General features: G+C 37.6%; 2 protein-coding genes across 2 annotated transcripts in view; one reads left to right on the forward strand and one right to left on the reverse strand.

The window, feature by feature from the left end:
- The window catches only part of ctnna2 (catenin (cadherin-associated protein), alpha 2), a 477,629-nt gene that overhangs the window by 312,904 nt on the left and 145,760 nt on the right, over window positions 1–18,965 (forward strand). The window lies entirely within an intron of this gene.
- On the reverse strand, window positions 7,609–12,637 carry lrrtm1 (leucine rich repeat transmembrane neuronal 1). The gene has a single exon (XM_079850057.1). It carries the CDS (start codon window positions 11,529–11,531, stop codon window positions 9,957–9,959), a length of 1,575 nt encoding a protein of 524 aa, XP_079706183.1. The 5' UTR covers window positions 11,532–12,637; the 3' UTR covers window positions 7,609–9,956.

The following is an 18,965-nucleotide window of genomic DNA, read 5'->3' on the forward strand; positions in this document are numbered from 1 at the left end:
CTTTCTCATCCTCGTTCTTTCACCATCATGCAGCCTAATCACAAATCCATTTGAAGGATTGCTCTGCGTTATTTTGTTCTCTTTTGTTCTGCTTTTGGCAGCATTTGGGAAAGTCTTGCCCTGATATATATTTTATCTTAAGTCTGCACTTGTAATAAATACATGAATACATAAGTAACTATTGCTAAGAGGGATCAAGTAGCTAGTAGTATGTGCATGTTTGTTCATTCATCCATCCATCCACACATGCATACATACATACATACATACATACATACATACATACATACATCGACCCATCCATCTGGTCTCATTATTCTAAAAAAGGTTTATTGGTGCAACTGCATATCTTTTATAGAAACATGACTTTATTGTACCACAGTATTGTCAAATAGTGACTGAAATTTGCTTGGTTTCATGTGTATTGGTTGTATTATATACTGTAGCTCTTTTGGGGGCAAAAACACATTTAAAACATGTTTATTATTTTTTTCCATGTAGCTTCTCCATTAAGTAGCTCCATAGTCTAAAGTATTGCATTCTGACCATGTTTCTTTTTTTCTTTTTTCTTTTGTCCTGTGTTTCCACCTCTACCTGCTGTTCTGAACATCTCCTGAACATGTCTCCATACCAATCTCTTCTTAAATAGGTAAGCCCTTTAAATTTAAATTATTCCATGATGTTTTATGTGGCTTATTCCTGCTTGAATACATACTCTATTATAGGTTCATGAATATTGAGAAGCACTTGTTGATTGGAAAATGTAAACGTTATTTAAACAGTTTAACGAATGTTCTGGAATGTTTCGCTTATTTTCTTTTAACTTCAAGATTAACTTCATATCAGTTTAAATATATCTTACATTTTCTAATCCAAGTGTTGCTGGTTTACCTTCTCTATAATTGTTTGCTACTTTCATGTTCCGTATTTGATAGTGAAAAATCCTCTTAAATCTACCTGGATTCATGAATTGTAAGCTGTCCAGCAGTCCTATAGATTGTCAGTTCCATTTATTAGAAACAATTATTTATTTATTTATTTTTGAACTTCAGAAATTAGTTGATCATCTGGGATGAAAGAATTAGAAGAAAGATGCAGGGTATTTGTCATAGTCAGTGATAAATGTAATATTTTTCTCTCTTTATGTGGATGTGCATCTGTGCTGACACTAACTACATAAGTGATACCTTTTCACTTCAAATCCACTGCTTAATTTGAGGGGTTTTTTTTGTCCTGTCTGCGTGGTCTGGTTTGCCACTGCTTTTTTTTTTTTTTTTTTTTTTTTTTTTTTTGCTGGAAACAACATATTAGCATGCCATAATGCTTGCAGAATTCATCATGAATATTTAAAAGGTCCATACATAAGACATAAAGAGACTTTCAGCTCACACATTGCATATAGCACAAATGTTATGTATTTTTTGATTTATCTAAACAATACTTCACTGCTGTTCCTCGTTGTTGATTCAGAGAATGATTCATTCTGATTCATGTAATGTACAAAGCCTAGTTAACTTCCTGGAAGCAACATATATAGCTGTGCTACTGACGTGAAGCCTGTTCAAAAAAAAAAGGCAGCTTAATAATGCTGTCTCGTAAGATATCTTCTTTTAGCCAAATTCAAAAGCCAGCATTACATATTTCCTTTGTAGACAAGGCAATCCCAGAATGCATTTCGCTGCGCTCAGTGGAAGATAAATCTAAGATGGCAGATGATGTGAGAAACATTTTGATAAATACTAATACAGTACTAAAGGAATTGATTTGAATAATTAAAAATAGGCTATTTTACCCCAAAATGTTCTTGCATATTATAGTCACTTTTTAATTATAAATTTTAAATTATAATTATAATTTTAAATTATATTACCGACATCTTATTGACAATAAAGATTTAATTTTATTGTCAATAAACTGCATGTGTTTTGTTAACTTTGGCTATTTTGTGTTCATCTTAGGTTCTATATATACATAATGATGTTTAGTATCATCATCTGTTATTGAAAAACCCATATTAATCGACCAATAGTTAAATAGGTTTCTGTCAGGACCACTATCGTTGAATACGAATGACAATTAGCATACAGTTAGGATTGGCGGTATGGTTCTGCTCTGGGCGAGAACTCCCTCTGCATCCATGCAGCCTAGCATGGATAAGAGCAGGGAGAGCAGCAATAACCCCCCTTGGGGTAAACAGAACAGAACCAACATGAATGTATTGCAGATATCATTAATTCAAGATTTTTAAAGTACAACATGATTCGAGAATTGATTCGGATTCAAGGGGAATCAGAATGCCAAATCCTGACTGACGAGAGGAGGAGCTGGGGATGGAGGAGGGTAATTAGCTCCTGAGAAACGTGATAGCTGCTGATAATACTGAAGGAGCTTATATATGTATACAGTGATAGGCATCATATTCCCATAGGTAGACGCGGATCAGCTGAGAGTCAGCTGATGCGAGCTTGACTAAAGTGAACTGCCAGAACTGACGCTACGCTTATTTATTTATTTATTTTCTGCAGCATTCATTGTCCTTCTCAACGCAATCAAGATTTTGTATGCTTCCCTTTTAATCCCATTTTTGCGCAGCGTCTTTGAAATCCCGTGGGGCAGAGGAATTACTGCGGAAATTACTGCTCTGCAAGGTTTCTTTTTTCATTCTGTCAGAGCAGAGAGTGTTCAGCTGTTCAAACACATATATCAGGTGGTTTATTTTGTTTTTGTCACTTTGAATCTCATAATCTACCATTTGCACTTCAAGACACTGAATAAATATGCAACTGTCACATAATAGATAAATCAGCAATATATATAACCTCAAATATAGCAATTAGCAGAGTCCAACAGGTATAGGAAGTTGTTTTTGTCAATCATATTTCAGTAATATTGATATCGGATCCTTTATTTTTTTAGAGAAATTGCTAAATTCGGCATACATGTGGGAATAGTCCACATAAAAATGACAATTAATTTACTCACCCTCAAGTTGTTTCAAACCTGTATGAATTTCTTTCTTCTGCTGAACACAAAAGAAGATATTTATTTTGACTTCCATAGTATGTATTCCCTACAAAGGAAGTCAATGGGGTACATCAACTGGTTACAGACATTCTTCAAATTATCTACATTTGTGTTCAGCAGAAGAAAGAAATTCATGCAGGTTTGAAAAAAAAAAACTTAAGGGTGAGTAAATGATGACAGAATTTTATTTTTTAAGTGAACTATTCTTTTAATGGCAAGCCAAGTCACTTGAAACCCACATTAAACATTAGAGTTAGAGATTAGAGATATTGACCGTTTTAATTTCTACTGTATACAGGCACAAATGTGTTTAAAGTTTGCAAACGTTTAAAAGCCATGTCCACTGACCAGTGTTTTATGAGAAGATTTTAAAAGATGTAACCTACAATACAATACAATAGTGAGAAAAAAAAACAAGACAAAAAAAAAAAAACCTTATGGGTCCTTGAGGCAAATTTGTTACTTGTAAGTAAGAGACTGTTATGTGAAATTGTAAGAATCTAACTCAAACAGGATAGCAGGGCTTATGTTCTGAATATTGCAAATTGAACTGCTAGTTGCTTGGTAACCACACATTCCATCCATCCCATAATTATACAATATGCAAAAGAGAGCTGCAGGGATGATGCCTTTTTGGAGGCCAAAACCTATGCTAGTTATTTTAACACTCCCAGTTCCATCGTCCTGAAGTCAATGTTTTTTGTTGTTTTTTTTGTTTTTTATTTGATGCCTGAAATAATGTCTAAGTGTCTAATGTCTAATGTCTGTGTAAGAATCATAAACTTTTGTTGGTCACAGGTTATTTTCTACAATAATCCAGAAGCCAATGGAAAAATGTTATTGGGTTTTTGTTGAGGGAACAAAAGCGATGCTGACTTCTGGTTTGGTCTACAAAAATACTTCATCACTGCAGCACCCTACAGTTTGTTTTTAAAGGAACAATAAGGTTGCACATGATCGAAACAGCTTCACCTTGGAATTTACTTTTAGGTGTTTGGTGTTTACATTATGTCAGTAATTATATATGTGCACCATGTGTTTATATAGCTTAGACACAAATACAAAAGGAAAGATAAATAGAGACAGAGACTCGGAGGGAATAAGTTTATCGATCCTCCTTATTGTGCCACATCTCTCTCTATCTTTAGATACAGACTGCAAAGCATTAATATGCACTGATCTCTACAGTGCTATGCTCTCTCTCTCGCATGGTAACCATCAAAAGTGCTCTCAGGTAACACTGTCTCTCAAGGGTTACTGGGAAAAGTCACTGTCAGGGTCAGCAAATAAGTACCACATGTTTTCTCATATTTCAGATATTTTTCACAAATCTGCATAAATGGAGAACAGCGAGCTGTGCGCTGGGTGCGACCCATGAGATATTCCGCTAACTTGCAGAAAATAACAATCGGCATTGTTTCCACCCTACGACTGTCTCAAATGTGAGAGCAGATGTTGCTGAACATTAGCCTTGAGCATTACCATTCAGCCATATGATATCTGACTTTAGAGACATATTATTCATTATTGTAATGCCCTGGCAGTTTACATTAGGTATGACTTAAACTGCAAGCGGATCAGCCTTCTTTTGCCGTCATGTGTCATTTCATATACATATATATATATATATATGCGTATGTCCTCTTCCCACTCACTTCAATGTCTCTGCATCTGTAAATAAAGACGTGGGTGTTTATATCTGTTTAAATGAGCATTAAAAGCTAAGCCATGCAAATTAGTCTTATCTGAAACTGTATACATTCATTATATATAGTTATTTTAATGATTTGGTTACATTCTGAAAATGGTACAATACCCCTGCGGCGACAGTTAATGTGACGCCAGTGATGCAGATGCACATATAAGAATGATGATGATGATGATGATGATGTTGGTAATTATAATGATGAGTTGGAGGATGATAAAGCCATCTTGCTCAGTTTACTCATATTCCAATAAAAGCAAGTTCTTTACTACAAATGATAAGGATGATATCGATTTAAATACATTTATGAGTCAGCGAGGGAACCAATAGTCAATTCTTGTGTAGATTCTTAATGTCCTCTTCTAGAGTCTCGGTCAGTCTTATGCGTTTTGGCAGGATTTCTGTTTATGTGTGGGTGTTTTATTATGCGAGACCAGAGGCAGGGAATGGCACACAGGGGCATTCAATCAACACTGAGAGACAGCAAGCAAGGTTAATTAATTTGTTAAGCATCTGGTGCTCTATCAAGAGGCTCTGATGAAATATCTGGATTTTTATGTATGCTGATACCGTGACACTTAATCTAGTTTTCCCATATCACCGACCTTCTATGAATTTACGCAAGCCATTCCTTACTACTTATGAAATGCAATCTTGGAAAACGTGGTCTGGTTTATTAGGTTTTTGAAGATTAGATGCCAATACACAGGCTTGAAAGGAAAATATGTTGCATTTTTTTTAGACAATGTTTCTGCTGTTTTATTTAAGTATGCATTTTCTCTCAGATGTTCCCTAGGAGAAATGAAAATGGACAGAAATGAAACAGTTGTTGACACAGCAAGAGTATAGAGATGTTGTTGAGAAATAATTGCATAATAGTTTAAATTCATAATAGTTCGTTTTAAAATATCTGCTTTTTGATTGGAGACAGTATTTGTGTTATTTGAATAGCAAAGTTAACTTAAAAAAAGAAGAAAAAAAAAAAGAAAAAAAATCTAGTTGCCAATGAAACATTTTTCCTTTTCATTTTGTTTAATTAAAATAACTAAAACTGCAATACAAATGAAAAGCTATAGACATAATGACAGACACACAACAAAAATAATAAAAAGAAAAGAAAAACTAATTCAAAATATTAATAAAAACTATGATAGTATCTCAATGATACTAAAATAACACTGATCTGAGCATAGTTTGTGACCTTTTCTTTCCTATGCAATCTTGTAATGTTGCAGTCAGTCAAACAGTTTGATTTTATGTACACACTTAAAGGCACAATATGTAAGATTTTTGGATTAATATAACCAAAAACCACTAGAACAATGTTATATATTTTGTTGACATGTGTACTTACATTATCCCAAATGTTTCCAACAGATAAATCAGCTATTTTAACCAGTGTAACGGTCCGTGTCATTGCGTCACCTGTCAATGACATCATATCTGCTTTACCCTCGATTTGCAGTTTTGCTTCCGTAGAAACCATGGAAACACCAATTCGTCAAATAAAATGACCTGTATGACTAGTAATTCAGCACTCGTGGCTATTTCATTACAATGAAATAAAATAATGTTCATTTAAGTGACCAAATGTAACTGTAACATAGGCTGTAAAGGTGAAGACGACAACTCCCATGATTCCACGCTCATTCACAGCGTCATCAAGCTATGCTTTTGTTTTGAATAAGCGACCTCTATCTGCGAAAATTACAAATTGTGCCTTTAAGTCTGTGAGACTGTTCCGATATTCTTTACCCACATGATTTGCATAGTTTGAGAATTTGTTTTTGTTCTCTAGGTATCTGTAGCATCTCACCATTTTGCTTTGTTTACCAGTATTGACCCTCCTCAACTCAGTTTTGTACAACATGTAAAACATGTAAACATGTAATCATTTGAGAGTTTCGTGATCAGTTGCTAATTGCATGTAACACACACACACACACACACACACACACACACACACGCACACGGTCGCTTAGGCTAACAAGGTCAAAAGCTAATATATCGCCTCCCTCCAATTGGCACAACTGCCTTCCCACTGATCAGAGGGCTCATGCCTTTTCTCACTGCTTGAATCCATGTCTTAGTGATCGACCATTGCTCTCTCTCTCTCTCTCTCTCTCTCTGATAGTACTGGGCATATAGCCAAGCACTCCCCACACTAATTAGCCAAAATATCAATAAAAGATTGTTGTATAAACAGACCCCCCCCCCCACACACACACACACACACACACACACACACACACACACACACACACAAACACGCCTCTTTTTCTCTCTGTCAACACCAACACAAATTATTATTGTTTTTTTGTTTGTTTGTCTGAAAAAATAACAGGTAAGAAAGTCTGTAATTGCATAAAAGTTACCCATATTGATCTGCCTCAAGCCTCATCAATAACGGTATTAATTATTAGTTAATTGTCAGAGCAGTTGACCAAGGGTTTGTAAGCAGCATAAGGAGGAGGAGAGAGATTCAGATTAAACAAAACCTCCCGCCACTTGAAATATTAAATTGCTTCTTGTGAAGAAAAAATAGAAAATAAGAATAATAATTAAGGGAAAAGGGACTTCAAAACAACTCCCAGCAGTGCCAAGATGAAATGACAAACATACAATATTGATACAAAGCTAGAAGGGCTAAAAATAGGCCACAGAAGCTCTTTGATTGGAGCAGGGCTTAAATTCGTTCTTCGTGCTATAGAGAAGAGAAGGGTGAATGAAATCAAACAACTCATTCTATGTCTCCATTGTTTCCCCTGTTACCTTGATGCTGGTATGGTTAACAGCTATTGTTAGTGAATGACATGTTTTTGTTTCCCTCAATCCAACCACCAACTGCCTTATTTTCTTTCATTTTTTGCTGGCCATACGGGGAACAATGCTGTCATTTCATCGTTGTTTTGATGCTAGGAATCTGCCAGTCAAATAGAGTTTTTTTTTTTTTTTAGTTTTTTAATACTTTCCAGAGGATTCATTAAAAAGCCAAAGTACATAATTAGGGGTTTGCTTCAAAATATGTCACGAACAATATCATTCAACGCAAGGAAATTAAAAAGGGTGGTAGAAAGTTTGTAGTCCAAAGTGTCAGATCAGAAGTTTTGAATAATGCATCAGCATCTTCAAAACATCTTCATTGACAGAAAACAAGCATTAACAGCAAAACAAAACGAAAAAAATTCAAATAAAATTAAAATAAAAACAGCATGACTAGATTAATCAGGAAAGGGCAAAGCGTGTCACAATGCTTATCATTTACAACAGTAGGAATACATTTTATTGGTTTAGCTTGGCTTAGCTTCATATACGCATCAAATACAGTGCTGAAAATAGAACAGTTTTATATCAAGTATTAAAGGATTCAAATGGGGCGGGACTTTGGAATCCATAATAAAACTGTTTGATTTGATTGTAAAAATATTTGCTCAGCCTTACATTTTCCCTTTAAGGCATATCCCAGTCATACATGATAAATTATTATAACTTCACACATGCAGCTGGTCAGAACAAACTCAATTTCACCTTTTCAGGACAGGACACACACACACCCACACCCACTTAAATAATCAAATGAAATGCATACACATACATTCACACAAACATTGTACCTCACACACACACACACACTCCAACTTCACAGTGGCATGTCCCCTATGCTTACTAAACAGATCTATTATTATAACAGCCAAGTTAGTGAGTTGACTATACAGTCAATGCAAAGTGAGATCTCCCTTATTTATAACCAACCTTTTGTTGTTTAGTCCAGATACTTTACACTGTGGCAGTAATCCTGAGCTGAGCTTAGAGAATGCATATAGACAAGCAACAGGTGTTTACACGAACACATACAATGCCTGGGCAAGAGAAATGCAAGGGCTTGTTGCTGCGGTATCTTGTCTTCCTCTGCTGCTGGTGTGAACACTAGGGAGCAGCCTGTACCTTCTCTCAAAGGCCCTGTGCTTTTACCAGCTCAACAGCAACTGATGCGGGATGCACACAATCTGACAATCCGTCAGGATGATCACTCACACAAAAACAACGGGTGACCACAGGGTGCCTTTTAAAGTAATGTCACATTTAAACAGAAATCCACAATGAAATATACATCTTTAATCAGCGAAACTTTTTTGGGTAACAAAAGAAAAAAAAACTCATGGATTATTAATCACACCCCATTTCAAGTACATTTAAATTTTAAATGTTTAAGGCCTCCCCTCACTCTGATTTTTACCCCTCGGTTGAGGCGCTTTTTTACGTCTTGTCTCTGAAGTCTGTGGAAACAGTGAAGGAATTAAGGTCTTAGACACTCCTTGTCTTGTTTATTTGCACAGCACACAAATGTTTGACTTTATCATGTGAGATTTGATCAAACCACGTCAGCCGGTTTTGTTTTTGCTAGTTTGCTTAATCTATTCAGGATAGTTACAAGGGGGGCAACTGCAACAGCCATAGCAATCAAGCTTTGCACAGTGATTGTATCTCGGGGAGAGAGGAGGAGATCTGAATCTTAGACTGAGGCTTAACATTTCAAATGAAGTGAAGCGCTCCCAACAGCCCTGCTTATTTACATCTTGCAATACTGCAGAGCTCTCTGAACATCTTTCCCCGGGATCACAGACAAAAAAAGCAACCCTCCAACTCACCTGCAATAATGGTTACTGTGAATTGCAATTCATTTATTTAAACATTTGTATTTTCCTCTTTTTTTTTTCTCCATAGATTACAAAAGAAATAGGATAACATCTTGCATTTTTATCCCTACTCTTGCATTTCTGCTGTTAACATATTTTACATAGAATCTTTTATTTCTTAAGGGTTTATTTGTTTTGTTGTTTTCCTCTCCGATTTTGTCTGTTCATGTTTGTTTCCACAGCAAAAATGTTGTTGTGGATGTCCTCAGTAGCTTTAGAGAGTCCTATAATATCCTGAAGTAGAAAGACACATTAAAGCTCAAATATCCACTCTTCACAAGAGAAGCCAGGACAGGTCAGCATAATTATTCCACATCTTTTGCATCAAGTACACAGGTTTCACAGTCAGATTCTCCCACAAGGCTTTGATGCTGTTGAAACTAGCACTAAATCCCTGTTTTTAGTCCATTTGCCCCCCAGAAATGTAGCTTCCTCCTGAGAGCAGCTAAATGAGGTGCTAAGTTTAAGTGTGTTCCATATCCATCCAGTCATTGAAACCATTGACTTTTAAAAACAACATGGGTGGAATATCACACCTCACACTCTCGAGATGTCTGCTGCTGGCACGTGCAAGAGCCGTACTCGTTGATGATGACAAGTGCCCCCTCAATATGGTTGGGTTTGTAGTCAACATAGTACTCGGATGCAGACGTAGTAGCCATCTGCTGCATGGTCTGCTTCTGCTTCTGTTTGCGACGCTGGCTGGTGAAGCATTGCCTCAACTGCCTAACGCCTGCTGGGAAACATTTCCAGGACACATAGAGCATGAGGACCATGATCAGGAAAGAGAAAATGAGGGCCATGGTGCCTGTCACCACCTTGTGAATCTGCATGGTGCTCTCCAGGTCATCAGCGGATGCAGTCACTGTTAAGGAGTTGGTCACCACTTCCCCACCCTCCACATCCTGCAGGTCATACGGATTTCTCGTTGGGCCATCGTATATGAAGCCTTTGGCCCGGTTTCTGGTGGCGGTGAAGGACTGTGTGGTTGCTTCCACATTGTCCTCGCATAACTGGAAAGCGTAGACGGCATCCAGAATGTCCTCACCCTGTGCAATGTCCGGGCTGGCGCACAACAGACCACTGTCACGTTGTCCCTGGAAGTTGCTAAGCCAGGAAGCCAAGGCACAGACATTCCTGCTGCATTCCCAGTCATTCCCCGACAGAGAAATGCTGCTCAGGGAATTCCAAGAGTCCAAAATCCGCTGATTTATGTAAGTTAGTTTATTAGAGTCCAGCATAAGAATGTTAAGGTTGGGCACACTTTCAAACACATGAGGTTCAATGTACTCAATCTCATTATTGGAGAAGTCAATCTTCTCCAAGTGGTCCCAGGTCCAGTCAAGGGTGCTGACCACAATGGTGGCCTTATTGTTTCGCATGTAGAGGGTCCGCAGGGATATGAGGCGGGGGAAATGGGCCAGATTGACTTTCACCAATTCATTGTGCTCCAGATGCAGTTCAGTGAGCTTGAAGAGTCCGGCAAATGAATTACGTGCCAGGCTCTGCAGCTGGTTGTAACCCAGATCCAGGAATTGCATGCTCCTGCAATCCTGGAAAATCCGCACAGGGATGAATTTAAGGGCATTGTAGCGCAAATGTAAATTGGTAAGCTTCCTAAGCCCATGGAAAAGGTCTGGCTCTAAGGACTGAAGTTTGTTATAGGATAAATCCAATATTCGCAGGTTGGGCAGAGGTCTAAAGGTCCCGTTGGGCAGGCTCTCTATCCGATTGGTGCTCAGATCCAATTCTTTAACCCTTCGCAGCCTTTCAAAGGCACTCTCCTCCACTATCTCAATATTGTTATGATCCAAGTAGAGCCAGGTAAGCTGTGACAGGCCCACAAAGTTCCCCTCCCGCAGCTCAGAGATGTTATTCTCGCGCAGGGACAAACCAATGGCGCTGCTCAGATTTTGAGGGATGTCAGTCAGGTTGAGCCCCTCACAATATAACAGCTTGTTGTCGCATCGACATGGCCTCGGACAGCTCCCCCCCACCAACGGAACTATTTTCAGAACAATGCCCAGGGAGCACAGAATCAGCCCAGGTGGCTTCCTTAGGGGCCACTTTAGGTACAGACCAATTAGAAGGAAATCCATTAGCATGAATATCCTGCAGTGTCGTAGAGAAAAAGTCCATTGAATCTTTCAGATCTTGGTCATTGTGATTTGTAACTCCCCTTTCAGTTGATATATATTTATAGAGAATATGGATGGTGATTTGTCACTTAAAGATTCAAGAAATCCTGCCACATTGAAACGAGAAGAGCGACGACAAATAAACGACAAGTCACTTTGCTCATGTTAGATCAGAGAAAGGAAAAGAGAGACAGGGAGGTAAAAAAATGTACTCCTCGAGCATCAATCTCACATGAAAGGATGCCTACTCACCCCTTTCCAGAGGCTGACAACCTCTATTCAGTTGATCCCTTTGTGCTGACACTAATTATGTGCGAAACTAAAAAAGACCCCAGTGTGGTACAAATTCAGCCCCCCCTCCTTTTCATCGGACACCAGATCCTGGCAGACTTACAATGTCTTAGTTCTCCTCGTGTGAAAGAGCCAAAAAGAGAACGAATCCAAGTGGCATTCAGCAGGCTGGGAGGAAGTGCAAGTTTCCCGGACTGCATGCATGAGCGCTGTCCTCTCTCCGTCGTTGCTCTGCATCGACTGCTGCGCCGATCTGTGGGAGAGATGAGCGGGGGAAAAATGCGCACGAAGGAGGGAATAATCCACTCCAAACTCTCACTCTCCCTCTCCTTCCTTCCTTCTCATCAAAGACTCCCGATCTGTTGTCGCAAATCACCATCCATAACCTAAAGTGATCACTGACCTGCACAATGTACATTGAGTGAAGCTCGTTGGCATTCTGTCAGTGGTCATTTCTTCACAATTATACACATGCAAAAGCTGTGTGATCTGCATCATATAGCGCTCTTTTTTTTCCTTTCCTTTCCTTTTTAATTGTTTGTATAGTGATATCCAAAGATCAATGATGGTGTTTCTAGCAAGACTCAAATCTTCAGCAAGGTCTTCTTTGTCTGAAGCTCATTTCCAGTGGGCTGCGGAGGCTGTAGATGCTGAGGCTGAAGGCAGACACCGTGTACGGGGAGGCGAGAGATGCTCGATCCCTTGCAGCAGACTAGTGCACTGGCAGTGCATGCAGAAACACCTTCTGTTCACTGAGTGTCGTAAGCCACTCACAATTCAGCCCAGGCGCTCTCTCTCTCTCTCTCTCTCTCTCTCTCTCCCTCCACCCCCTCCTGGTGCTCCTCTGCTCACCCTTTTTTTCCTTCAATATGCGCTCTCTCTTTTTCTTTCTTTCCTTCTCTTTCTTTCTCCCTCTCTTTTCTCTGTGCCTGAGACAATTTGATATTTAAGAGAGGCTGGGCTTAAACTATAGATTAAATGAAGCACACATCTGAAACATTACAATCCCCCCCCCCCCAAATTGGAACATGCCATCTATCTGCTAACGTCTACTGTTGTTAATGTGCGGTTTAAACTTAAACTGTTAGTATGCGGGATTAATATCCTTCTAATGACTTAAACAGTGTGTCAATTCCCTGTTGTTTTGATGTGTTGAAGCTCTTGCGTAAACAAGAGGATCATTTTATGTTTTCATTTTTTTTTTTTTTATCTGTTATTAGGCACAGTGCATGGCTACTGGTGGCCAGCACTCACCAAAAAAAAAGGTGGACTGCCTACTCAATAAAATAAAATTAAAAAGTTGTATCTGTTCTTTCTTTCTTTTATATATAAATCTTTCTTTTTCTCTCATTGACAGGATAGGCATTCAGCTTTCTTAAATCTAGATTTGTATGATTCATGCTTTTTTGAGACTTGATAAAGAACAGCATGTCACTATGTGAGTTTCAATGACTAGGTACTCTCACTAGCCGATGAGCTATCCTAGACCAATATTGATATGGTCTCTGAGCGAGATGAATGTGTTTTTTTGCCAGGCTCCAATCGGACCATCAGAGTGAGTTCAAAATGGCATTGTAGTGTAAGCATTGCCTTTTCAGGCTGTTAGGTTGTTGAAAAATGAGCTTGTGCGCAACGAGCATGGTAATGGCATCACGCACCATATGTCATAGCAGTTAGCTGGTAGTACACGTAAGCTTAGATATAGTCCAGGGCAAGGAGACTCCCCTCTCCTCCCATCACGCCCCCGCCCCACCCTCGCACACCCTCATTGGCCTAATTCTGAACCCGAACCGCTAAATTTACATTTCATAATGCTGCCTGCCCAGGCATGTTTATCACAGACATTTCAAGTCCCGCCATCCAGTTGGAATACAGATATCATCTGTTGCCACTTAGCCAGGCTTACATAAATATTCTGCTCAGGAGCCTTGTTGCAGTGCACCACGGATTGCAGTCCCCAGGCTTGTCATTTCATTCCGATTAATTTTCAAGGACAATGAGCTGTGACGATCCCGTACATGAAGCTTGCATGCGTCTGTTGGTTTGCCTGCTTTCTGATGGCTGCCATAATTTTAGGATCAGCCTTTTCCTTTGCTTTGCACACTGTGAAATATGAATTAATCTCATGTTGAAAATATGCCACACGTAGTCTGCTTTGTCCGCTAATTGGCACAGGAGTCTGCAAACAAGGGCAAGTGAACAGCATCTGCTCGGATTACCTTAACTCATGACTAAAACTCCTACGCCTTGAGGGAAAAAGCCCACTAAGCTTTTTTTTTTTGCTCAGCATTTACTTGAGAGAAACACCAGGGTATTGGACCAGCCTCAGCCTGCTGTTAGGGTAAAATCAACAGATCTTAGATTAGCTGACAGGATGGCAACTATTCTCAGCACATCCAAATGTACCCCCATCATATCTTTTAAAAAAAGCTCCCACAGAAACATTTTAATTTGCTTTCTATTCTCAAGATGATTATATAAAATAGCTTTTCTCTGCTGTTTCAATGTGTGCCTCAAATATATTACATCTTTTGTCACCTAAATGCTCTGCAAAGATTTGACATAGAAATGGATGTGTTGAGCTCTACGGGCGGAAGGAAAAAGCCTGCGAGGCCATGGCCATCCTAAAGCGTGATCTGTCTCTCCTCCACCTTGCCCATCACTCTTTAGATGTAATAAATGGGTTTACCATCAGCTAATGACGTGGTGCCCAGTAATTACTTGACACAGCGATGAGAAAATGTGAGAATCCCAACCATTTCTTATAGTGTATCTGAAGCTCTTTGGCTAGAGATAACAGACCCCAGATGTGGTTCCAATTTTTCTCTCACTTTTAAAGGAATAGTTCATCCAAAAAAAAAAAAAAAAAAAAAAAAAAAAATGTAATCATCTCACCCATATGTTGTTATCTGTTAAGATGAAGAATTTATGCAAACCACCATAAAAATATGGTTATCCTGCTTTTGAACAAATTATTAATATCAATTCGGTGAACTGGATCAAATGAGTCAACTCAAAATAATCATTATTAATTGTTGAATTGATTTATATTGTCAGTTTAAAAAAAAAAAAAAAAAAAAAAAAAAAAAAAAATATATATATATATATATATATATATATATATATATATATATATATATGATAAAAAAAAATGTAATTAATGTTTAAGTTTGAGTTATAGGGTTATGTGCTTTTGGCACTCTTATTAATTTGTTTTGATATGGTTATGGTTATGGTTAGGTGTTAGGGGTTAGTAGAATAAGTTGACTTGTAGTTGTCAAGTCTGTTGGGGGACCAACAAAATAATGTTTTAGCAAATATTAAGCAGAAAATCTACTAATTCTTTAATGAGAGTTAGTTGACGTAGTTAGAAAGTTATTTATAGTTAGTAGAATGTCTAAAGTGGATTATCAAATTAAAGTGTTACCCTAGTTTTTTTATTATTTTTTTTTTCCTCATATTACAAATTTATTTTATTTCAGCTGCCAATAAAAAAAAAAATATATATATATATATATATATATAATTATTTATTTATTTATTTATTTATTTATTGTTATGTCAGCAGACGAAAGTCAGTCTTAGAATAATATAAATCATATTTTCATTTTTGGATGAGCTAATTCATTTAATGAGATTCAAGAACAAATATAATTACATAAATCCATTTAAGAGCAAGGTGTAATATTTTGTAATATTTCTGTAATATTGTCATAATGTTCCTAGAGATTATACTGGTATTGGAATATAAATATTGTTTAAATGTTGAACAAATGAGAAACGATCCGTTCATCATTCAGAGCACAGTTTTGTCTATATTCACCTCGTGTAATTTATTGCACTAAAGAAGTAGGTTGCCTGATAAATATGACTCATCTTCATTTCCATACATAATAGAGATGACACAGATGAGGTGGACCTGAAATGATTTTGATTGTCAATTAGATGTGCATTGTGTTTATGCGTTATACACTTAATCAATATCCTGCTATGTTCCATTTTAATGTTTTCAGCATCATTAAGTGTTTAACCCCCAGATTCCCCTATCCTGTGGAACTAAGCCAGTGATCAGCCAATGCTTAAGTCCACCGTAGCTCTCCTGCCTTTATAATGGATACCTGCTCTGCCCTGTCCTGATGAGACTTAAAATGGCCTCACTTGCCAGGCAGAGCACAGCATTTAGGGACGTGTTCAATCAATGGCTCTGTTTTGGATTAGCATTACTGTCAGTGAGGTCTACCTTCCCGTCTCAGTCGTGCTGCAGAGATTTGCATGCAGACCTGCACACAGTCACTAGTATTCCTGACCAGGGAAAGCTTTGCCTTGGAATGTCTGTTGTTGTTTTTTTTTGTTTTTTTTTCACTTTCTTTGCCATCTTGGATAATAATAAGAAAAAAAAGTCACCCATTTCCCCGAGGGCCTGACTCCACAGGCCAACTCTCAGATGAGAATGAAAGAGTCAGTTCTCTCAGTGGGCCATTTGGACACTCTTAGCCATCAAAGGAATGTGGAGGATTTCTTGGAAACAATGAGTACCCCTGGGTGACCCTCCTCTCTGCTCATTTGGGTCATTGAAGTGCTTTAGATTTGTAGGCCCCTTATTAATGCAAGTGGGATACTTTTGAGTTGTCAGAGCAAAACAATATGGTGAATAATCACTCCTTTCTCTTTCTTTCTGTGCTTTTTTGGAATAAGCACTCATAGACAAAAACTAAGCAGATTTAGGAGGAATCTGAACATTTGCCATTAACAAAATTCAGCAAGTTCCTCACCACTTGCATGTTAATTTTTTTTTAATTTTTTTTTTACAGTTTTGAACAAATAGAGTGTAAATAAAAGATACACTTCAATATATACAGTATATATATATATATATATATATATATATATATATATATATATATTTATATATATATATATATATATATATATATAAACTATTTACAGTACAAGTAGGTACTCTCAGCTCTGTTTGATACATTTTAGCATATTTAAATCTCTTCCACAGAATTTCATCATTTATTTTTATTTTCCTCTCAACAGGGTGATTCTGGGATTTCAGTCTCCCTTACCTGAGAATGAGCTCCGATGAATATTTAAGTGTGCGGTGCTAAATTTAAATATTGTTCGACTGACATTATATGATCAATTAAATGCAGCCTTAACAGCAGTACCTTAAGGCTGTATTTATTTGATCAAAATCAGCCATTTTCAGCAGCCATTAAACAGTCTTTGTCACATGATACTTTGGAAATCATATTATGCTATTTGTTGCTCAGGAAACATTTTGTATTATCAGCAATGAAAACAGACAGGCTGTTTAATTTATTTAAAAAGTTATATATTTTTCAGTATATTTTGATGAATAGAAATTTCAAAAGAACAGCATTTATTTTAAAGGGGACATATCATGAAAATCTGACTTTTTCCATGTTTAAGTGCTATAATCGGGTCCCCAGTCCATCTTCCAACCCAGAAAACGTGAAAAGTGACAACCTAGTAACTTTGTTTTCGTGAGCCTTTCTCTGCAAGCATGTCAAAAAATAAGCTGATCAGATTTCGCTCCCCTTCTGATGTAGGAAAGGGATCTTATTATAATATTACCACCCCTTATTCTGCACGTTTCCACCCACTGCGCCACCATTTGGTTTTCGCAAGCGACAACATTCTATCCAGTTGGCAATGGCAAAGTTCAAGCAAAGCATGCAAACTTTTCTGTCGTTGGCTGCACAGAACACTCTTTGACCAAACAATGTCACAGCTGTCTTATAAAGACCTCAGGGAACTGTCAACTTGTGTAAAAGTTAAACATGATGATACATGCAAGTCGATGAGATGAATCAATGTAACTCCACAACAACTACATAAATGTATCTAACCATTCAGAAACGTCCATGTGCGTCTAAAAGTTGCAACCTTTTCCTGAGTCTCTCTGTAAGGCTGCACTCCGCTACTGGTTATTTCTGAGATTTTGGATGAATGAGATTATTCACGTTTTTGTATTGTATCTGAATTTAACTTGTGTAAAGGATCAGCCTCTTCTGAACGGAGGCAGAGGAGCAGAAGCTCATTTGCATTTAAAGGGACACATACAAGAAAAACAGCACATTTTACTCACACCCAAAAAGGGGCAAATTTAACAAGCTATGATAAATGATCTGGGGGGTATTTTGAGCTGAAATTTCACACACATTCTGGGGACACCATATATGTATAAAACATCTTGTGGAAAGGGGCCTAATATGTCACCTTTAAATATATTGAACAGCAGTGTATATATGTGTATATATGCACACACTTACACAAAGGAAACATGAAGATTCTGTGTTGGCTGTAAAATCTACTTTGATAATATGAATGTAATCACTAGGAATTTGTTTGCAGTATGTTAGCGTTTAAAAATCAAATAGTCTAAAGACTGACAGTAATAGTCTTAAGTTAGCAATTCATTGTGTACTTGTATAAAACAAATATCATGATTGTGAAGATCCAGAAGCCTTTGCTGCTCAGCCCCATTCCCTAGCTGGTTCCTGCCCTTTGGCTAAAGGCTTATTGATTTGGCTCTCTAAGCAACTCCATCTCCACTGAGAGGTTCTTTAGGTGGACTGCAGCTGAGGCCTGCTGACCAAGGTACTTTGGTGTGATAAAATTGTGTAGTTCTCATTCAACAGAGCCACACTTCATGTGCCTGTACATTTACAATAGAACAGACAATTTCAGCTACCTGCAATCATGGGAAACACTAATATGAGGGCATGCAGATTTATTGCATGTATCTAGATTAGATCCGCTTAGTTGGGACTGTTAATTGATTAATTAAATCACTGATAAGATGTGCTGAATAATTGATACGATCAATCTAAATTAATCGATTATATCTGTATTTGCTGAGAAAAGCCAGCAATTGGAAATAATTTAAATATAGTACAAAACATTAGAAAAAGTGACTCACAATGCCTAAATTGCCCATTTAGGGACCATTTACACTACACCTGTTTTAACTAAAAAACGTATAACATTTTATGCGTTTTGACCGTTCATTTACACGACAATGACGTTTTGGGGGGCCTAAAAATACAAACTTTTGAAAACTGGTTTCAAAGTGCAAGT

This window comes from Squalius cephalus (assembly GCF_949319135.1).
Source record: "Squalius cephalus genome assembly, chromosome: 2".
Classification (NCBI taxonomy): Eukaryota; Metazoa; Chordata; class Actinopteri; order Cypriniformes; family Leuciscidae; genus Squalius; species Squalius cephalus.